Source organism: Tarenaya hassleriana, unplaced genomic scaffold (genome assembly GCF_000463585.1).
Source record: "Tarenaya hassleriana unplaced genomic scaffold, ASM46358v1 Cleome10, whole genome shotgun sequence".
Lineage (NCBI taxonomy): Eukaryota > Viridiplantae > Streptophyta > Magnoliopsida > Brassicales > Cleomaceae > Tarenaya > Tarenaya hassleriana.
Window position 1 is genome coordinate 1,528,527 of NW_010960188.1, and position 6,506 is coordinate 1,535,032.

General features: G+C 42.9%; 2 protein-coding genes across 6 annotated transcripts; both read right to left on the reverse strand.

Annotated features, from left to right (window-relative positions):
- Positions 1–6: 6 nt before the first annotated feature.
- On the reverse strand, positions 7–3,239 carry LOC104800223. 3 transcript variants are annotated; one of them, XM_010522994.1, is made up of 5 exons: positions 2,971–3,239; positions 1,568–1,675; positions 482–1,496; positions 286–360; positions 7–176 (listed from the first exon to the last, which is right to left on the reverse strand). In XM_010522994.1, exons 3-5 carry the CDS (start codon positions 1,388–1,390, stop codon positions 60–62), a joined length of 1,101 nt encoding a protein of 366 aa, XP_010521296.1. In that variant the 5' UTR covers positions 1,391–1,496; positions 1,568–1,675; positions 2,971–3,239; the 3' UTR covers positions 7–59. The 3 variants fall into 3 exon arrangements, with proteins under 3 accessions (XP_010521296.1, XP_010521302.1, XP_010521309.1); XM_010523000.2 differs by lacking the exon at positions 2,971–3,239 and adding an exon at positions 2,440–2,494; XM_010523007.1 differs by lacking the exon at positions 2,971–3,239 and having other exon boundaries at positions 1,621–1,675.
- A 78-nt stretch (positions 3,240–3,317) lies between these two features.
- Positions 3,318–6,503, reverse strand: LOC104800245. 3 transcript variants are annotated; one of them, XM_019201279.1, is made up of 5 exons: positions 6,472–6,493; positions 5,910–5,970; positions 5,678–5,833; positions 5,479–5,556; positions 3,318–5,342 (listed from the first exon to the last, which is right to left on the reverse strand). In XM_019201279.1, exons 3-5 carry the CDS (start codon positions 5,780–5,782, stop codon positions 3,513–3,515), a joined length of 2,013 nt encoding a protein of 670 aa, XP_019056824.1. In that variant the 5' UTR covers positions 5,783–5,833; positions 5,910–5,970; positions 6,472–6,493; the 3' UTR covers positions 3,318–3,512. The 3 variants fall into 3 exon arrangements, with proteins under 3 accessions (XP_019056824.1, XP_019056825.1, XP_010521335.1); XM_019201280.1 differs by lacking the exon at positions 5,910–5,970 and having other exon boundaries at positions 6,472–6,503; XM_010523033.1 differs by lacking the exons at positions 5,910–5,970; positions 6,472–6,493 and having other exon boundaries at positions 5,479–5,567; positions 5,678–5,764.
- Positions 6,504–6,506: the final 3 nt, after the last annotated feature.

Consider the following 6,506-nt stretch of genomic DNA (forward strand, 5'->3'; position numbering starts at 1 on the left):
GAAAAAAAAAAAAAAAAAAAAAAGAATATGCAGAGCTGACTGACTGTGAAGGGAACAAATCAATTGGAGTGAGCAGAATGCGAGCGAGAAGCCCATATGCCAAAGACCAGGAACCAAAAGACGAACAGGATCGCCCAGTAGCGTGCAGGGCCGTACCTGATTCTGGTGAGCACCACCTGCAAGTTCCCAGCCATCAACGGTCGAAGACAAGAAGCAAGATTGCAATAAAAGGAACATATCTGGCGCTGAATATTAAACCTTAAAGACGTGTGACAATATACTCACAAATCTGAAGAAGATGACAACTGTTAATGCACACAGACCACCCAGGAGAATGTGAAGTCCGCTGTTTGCAGTTTTCTGCATGAGTAAACAATTCATCAAGCAGAACCCCGAGAAACAAATATACATAGCTAACATTTGAACTTTTGGTCCAGAAACAAAAAACAATTACTAACGAAATAAAGAAAAAAACGCATACTTTTCCGACACGGGGAGCAATGAGCCAGGCCAGGGTGACGGTGAGTAAACCAGTAGCAAGCAGAATACCTGTACCTTCAACGGCCCATCTAGTAGCACAGCTTTCCACAGGTAAGACATTTTCATTTACAACACCCAAGGGTTGTTCTAAAATGACCTGAGAAGCCGTGGTAGTAGAGTTGTTGTTATTGTTATTGCCCGTGCTGTGAGGGCTAAACCAAGATGAGATCTCACTAAGTCGTTGCCTTCTAATGGCAGCAACTGCATCAGGATCAATCCCTGAACCTGCATTCACTTGAACCGGGTTTGGATCTCCATCAGCTGTTCTTTCTCTTAGTGCAGCATAATCCTTCAAGGCAACAACAACTTTGTTGAAATCAGCAGTCTTTATGTTTTCTGCAACATGTCCACAGATCTCACAAACAGTTGATCCATGGTTGACAAACCATTTGAGTGCACAAGCGTAGTGTACTAATGCAAGATCGCTTTTGCAAGAACATCCAAGTTCAATCAAGGCATCTCGATGCTGCCATGCTCCTGTTTCTATGTCATTAGTGCAAATGAAGACCTCCCCATCAGGGCTTATTATTTCAACAAAGCCAGATTCTCTTCCATTGCTCTTATCCTGGGAATTTTTCTGATCAGCCCCAGGAGTTTTCTTGTCATCAGCAGTTTCGCTTACATTGCTTTTACGACCTTCCTGAACTGGAGGAGTAATACCCAGAAAACCTAAAGCAGCATCTCCCCTTCGGTCAGATTCCACACATTGGCATACACGACATGTTGGCAATCCTGCATCCCTGTCCGAACTGTACCGTGCCTCAACGGCCAATTCCTCTTTCTTGGCGGGTGGACAGCCATTGTTACTGACTCCACAGTTGGTCGTTTCCAACAGATTCTCTTTACCCATCAAACCAAATTGCAAGCTGTTTCTTCGCAAGATCACTAAACCATTTGACTTGGGATAAATTTCTCCAATCAAATCTTTATGGGCCAGTTCCTTGTGAAGTATCTTACTGCATAGATATTTAAAAGGATCATTCCCAATCAGAAACTGATAACTCAGGAACTACATTTCCCCACATACCTAAGGAGCAGATACTCTAGAGGACTCTAGAATTCTGCCACAAGAGAAACAACCTGCAAAACAATGAGAAGCTCCAGAAGATCGTCTTTCCATTCTTCAACTGTGCTCCTGAAAAAGACAAAAGAACAAACAAAGAAAACAGATGTTACAAACAAAATCAAATCATAAAGTTCTCACAAACTGAAGAATAACATTATCCAACTGAAATAACATTATCCAACTGCCTGCAAATACACATATACCAACCCCCAGCATACACAAGAAGTTTGAAATTGGGATTAACTAGGGACTGTAAATAAGTGGTTCCGTACAACTGGACACACTTCCTGCGTAATGGAACTTGCTACCGTAAACTCAGCAAACGACCAACATCAGAACCTACAAGACTTCTTGGAATCCCCAAATCCAAATGAACTGCCAACATCAGATCCTAAGAGACATCTAACTTAGCTTTCATCCGAAAAGATGAAAAATTTTGCCGCGTCAAAGGGTAAATCCTCCGTATTAAGCGTGGCAGATGCACAATCCTTAGCGGGAAAGACGATTATATGCTGACAAGTTATCGGAATCCTAAGTTCAGCGAAGTATCTCACTACAAAGCCAAAAACTGGTATTAAAGGAGAAACAAAGGAGAACCCAAGAAGGGTCAAGAAAACACAAAACAGAGGAAGAACTTGAACCAAATAAGGCAGAATCAATTGTATAAAACCGAACAATTGACGAAGAAGCAGTCCCTCAGAGCTGATTGGGTCATCAATGTATCAGGCACTACTTTTAACCATCATATCGATCATCATCGGGATGCAAAGAATACCTCTGAGAGATAGCGAGGTGTTTGAAAAGGCAAACAAAAAATTACAAGAGTTCCATACCAAGCGACGAGTAATTTCCAACTACAAGCAACAAAGACGTATCATCTATCAGCCGTTCAGCCGACCCATCACTTGTACAAAGAAAAGGGCAGAATTTGATCAGCCAAAAAGAGACCCAAAAAACTCCAAGCTGGAAAAAAACATCACAGATGATGTCTGAAACCACTAGTGTGTTGTTTCGTAGGTTTGCAGAGGAGTGCACCAAACCCAGATTAAAGATATATCACCGATTAATATAAGCAGAACAGCAGCCATTAGCCCAATTTTTTATGATCGAGACAAGGATCCAACAAAAACCCACCAACGAATTAACTAATAGAAAATCAAAGTGAAGACAAAATCACCGCTTACAAAAAATTATGTCACTGGTCATCGTCTAGCCAGAGTAACACAAAATCAGGCAACATTCCTTTTTCAAGTGAACCCAGGAAGAAGAAGAGTCATATTAAGCGGATTTAGAGTTTCTGGGTGAAAGAGTAAACAGATTTGAGGAAAAAACACAAAAGGAAATAGATTCGACGGTGAACGAACCTCCGTGGATTCTGGATTGAAGATCGACTGCTCAGCAGCGATAACTACGAGTCTGTTTCAAGCCAATGGCTCTCGCCGCATTGAAATCTGGAAATCGGGGAATTGGGATTTTGTCAAATCCCTGGGAGATCGCGTTCAGATTTTCCTCGGATGACTGATTTTTTTTTTTTTGTAATCCCCCTTTTTTTCGGTTAGTGAGAGTCCTCCACTTTACCAACCGCTCATCGAGTCTTCCTCTTTTCGCTTTTCTTCTATTTTGTTTCTTTCCCAATAAAAAAAAATACTTTCCTCTTTTTTTTTTTCTTTTTTTTTTGTAACGGCGAACCAGTCCAAAACACGATAAGACAAATCGCAATTTCATGAATCATACCGCATAATAAATGCAACCGGATGTATTTTTGCCTACTCAATAGCGTATCAAATCAAATATATCCAAGTGTTGCTGCTGTAAAACGCAATCGCGATTTCGGCGATTGCAAGACCGCGTTCCAAACGGGAAGACATTACCGATCTCCGTGTCCGTACACAACCACAGGTTTTTCTCAACGTGTTCGAACCTGAGCGCGTCTTTTCGGCAACTTCACACGACCTTGACGCTTCTTAAACATCTGCCACCAATGCAACTTTCTTCTACGGATCTCCAGTTTCGTGGACCGCTTCGGTTTCTTTGAGTTCATCACGTGTTTCATCATCCCTTCCACTAGCGCATGAAAATGGCCCACTTGGCGTTTACGCCTTGTCATTACACCACCTCCTCCTCTTCTGATCTCTGCCTTCCGATTGTGTTTGCGGTGAATCGTCTTTTGCAGTTTCTTCCATGCGGATGATGATGGTTTCTGGTTATGATGGTGGTGGTGATGGTGATGATGATGATGGTGGAAGATCAGTCCTAGTTTGTTCTTGAACCTCTTGAATCTCCCTACTGCGCTTTTCCTCGATCTATATGAATAGTTCGTCTCCTCTGAGCTGTCTTGATGATATTCTGACTCGGCACTCGGTACCGATGATGAGTGAGACTCGGTGTTTGTTTCAGTGGCGTTCTCTGTCTGACTCGTCCAGGTGGAGCCAGAGCTCGAACTCGTGTTCTTATACGATGTTGTCTCCTCCGAATCCTGCTCATCCGAAACGAGTTCATCTTCTGTCCCCCTACTCTTTCTTTCCCGTGGTTCTGTTGGTTCCTCGTCCCAGGAATCAGCTTCTTGATCCAACAATGTCGGTCTTATACTCGTCCTGTGTGCCAGTCTGTTGCTCTGACTCGACCTTCTCAACCCAACAGAACGAGGTGGTAAGGGCGGCCGAGATTTGAACCTCGTCGTCACCGAAGATTCTGCAGGAACAAACTGATTATGGAGAGAAAGAGGCATCATTCGATCGTCGTGATGGATCGGGACTGGCACTGTGGGAGACTCAACTGCCTTCTCCACAGCTCTCACACTACCATAAGCAGTTCTCCAACTAGGCGACGATGCCTGCAAGTTTCTCTCTGGCTGACCCATCATCCGCTGACTAACCGGCATGTTACTGCTCTTTAAGCTGGACACTGAAGTCTGGATGATCTTTCTGTGTTCGGTCCCTTCCTTCTGGTTTGTTATGTGTGCGGGTGTGTCATTGTAGTCATCATACAATGGCCAATGCTTTACGGACGAGTTTTCTTCCGTTGTGGCTACCGAGCTAGGTGGTTTACACATCCATCTTCTAAGGGCATTGTCGTTCTCAGATTCCACACGACGTGAACATAGCCGCAAAGCTGAGATTTGGGTCTCAATCCTCTCAACTGCATCAGCCACTTCCTCTGTCAAATTATAATCAAGGTTACTACTCTGTTCCTGACAAGGCAACTTGACACCTCGAGATACCCCGAATCTTGAGGAGCGAGCAACTGAACTTGCGTTGCTCTCGTTGCGTTGAAGCTGACGGTTTCCTGTTTGGCTCGTCGTAACGTTATTTCCCATCATTCCCTCGTGCTTTTCTTTTGCCTGCAGTGGTCTGCTAATAGATCCGTTGCGTAAAACAAAAGGATCAGACTCCCCAATCCGACATACTTGAGCATTGCTGCCTCCATTGGAACTCATACTGTCAATTTGCTGCTTAAAACTCGGTTGTCCTCGTGGGACTCTACGGCCGATCTCTGATGTGTTTGAGGGAAGACTCATCTGAGATGACTCTGCGGATGCCATCACAGGCATTGGTTCTTCTGAGAATTCTTTATCATATGATGGTCTATAGTTCCAGTCGTTGTTTGAGTTTCTTCTACGACTCCATGAATTCGATACATTTCGTGTATACAATGGCTTCAACTTCTGCAAACCCTTGCTCTGGTCCGCTCTTGATGGAGCTGTCTCTAACAAACTTAATTGTGCTATTGCAAGTATCTGTGACAGATTCAGAGACGATCAAACAGCCAATTACGATCCAGAAAGCTTAAAGATTTCAAGATCCAAAAAAAAATGAAAAATGTCAACAGTGGATTGCCTCGAAAGTGTGACGGAAAAAGGAAACCGAGGTTACCTTTGATTGTCTCTCGAAGAGCTCCTCAGTAGCAGTATCGAGCAAATGCTTCAACAGCATCTGAGTGTCCTGGTCCAACTGCAAAATATCTTCGGTTTGCAAAGTTACATCTCTGGTGATAAAATTCTGTGTTTGGTTCTTATTCTTAGGGTTCAGAAACATGGATTACTGCATTGATCATTGTCTCAAGAGAACTCACCGAACATGTCTCCGATCTATATGCATCAACCGTGTTCGGTTCGAGGAGCCCATATAACCTTCTCAGGGATCTAAGATCTGACTCCACGTTTTCAAGCTCCATCATTCAACTCCGGATCAAAAGCTCTCTATCGTCGTATTCAGTAAGACAACAATTCTGCACCGAGACGAACATGAAACAATAAAACAATGACTTATACGAGACGCAAAATTTGCAACTCCACAGCGATTACCGATTTATACACATCGCAGAGGCAGCCTGATTTCATGGATCCTCAAATTATAACTGATGTCCTTTAAGACAAGAAATCGTCAAAAACGATCAAACAACTAAAACAGGAGAATCTATGGATGAATCCAAAATGTGAAATAGAAACGACAATTCGGATAGGATTTCGAAATCCGACATTGCAACTGTCAAGGCGGGAATTTTCACTGACACTAATCGAAAATAACAGAATCAAGTAGACTATAGACAAGAAATCACTGACACTAATACAGACTCAATTATACACATTTGTAAACCTGTGTCTTCAATCAGAACCGAACAGATTGAATCGAAAATACACATACTAATCGAAAACAACATAAACAAGTAGACTACCAAATCGAAAATAGTCTGAGAAAAAAAAAACAGGATCGACCACGGTCTGAGGAGAAAAGAGTTTAGGAAAAATACAGAATCGAGGACAATCGGAAAGTGTCTGAGTAAAAAAAACAAACAAACGGAAAGTGAGGAGGAAAGAAAGCGGAGGCCTGCGACCACAAAGAGTAGAAGAAGATGAAGAAATGAACCTGTAATCGAAGACGAACGGCGGTGGCCTGCGGTA

What these genes read in the sequence shown, in the direction of transcription:
- LOC104800223 (XM_010522994.1), bottom strand. Translation starts at nt 1,390, where the DNA reads ATGGGTAAAGAGAATCTGTTGGAAACGACCAACTGTGGAGTCAGTAAC. An exon ending in TTGCTCCCCGTGTCGGAAAA is followed by an intron (nt 361 to 481) that starts GTATGCGTTTTT and finishes TTACTCATGCAG; the next exon opens with AAAACTGCAAACAGCGGACT. An exon ending in TTGTCATCTTCTTCAGATTT is followed by an intron (nt 177 to 285) that starts GTGAGTATATTG and finishes GGGAACTTGCAG; the next exon opens with GTGGTGCTCACCAGAATCAG.
- LOC104800245 (XM_019201280.1), bottom strand. Translation starts at nt 5,782, where the DNA reads ATGATGGAGCTTGAAAACGTGGAGTCAGATCTTAGATCCCTGAGAAGG. An exon ending in ATAGATCGGAGACATGTTCG is followed by an intron (nt 5,557 to 5,677) that starts GTGAGTTCTCTT and finishes GATATTTTGCAG; the next exon opens with TTGGACCAGGACACTCAGAT. An exon ending in TCTTCGAGAGACAATCAAAG is followed by an intron (nt 5,343 to 5,478) that starts GTAACCTCGGTT and finishes AATCTGTCACAG; the next exon opens with ATACTTGCAATAGCACAATT.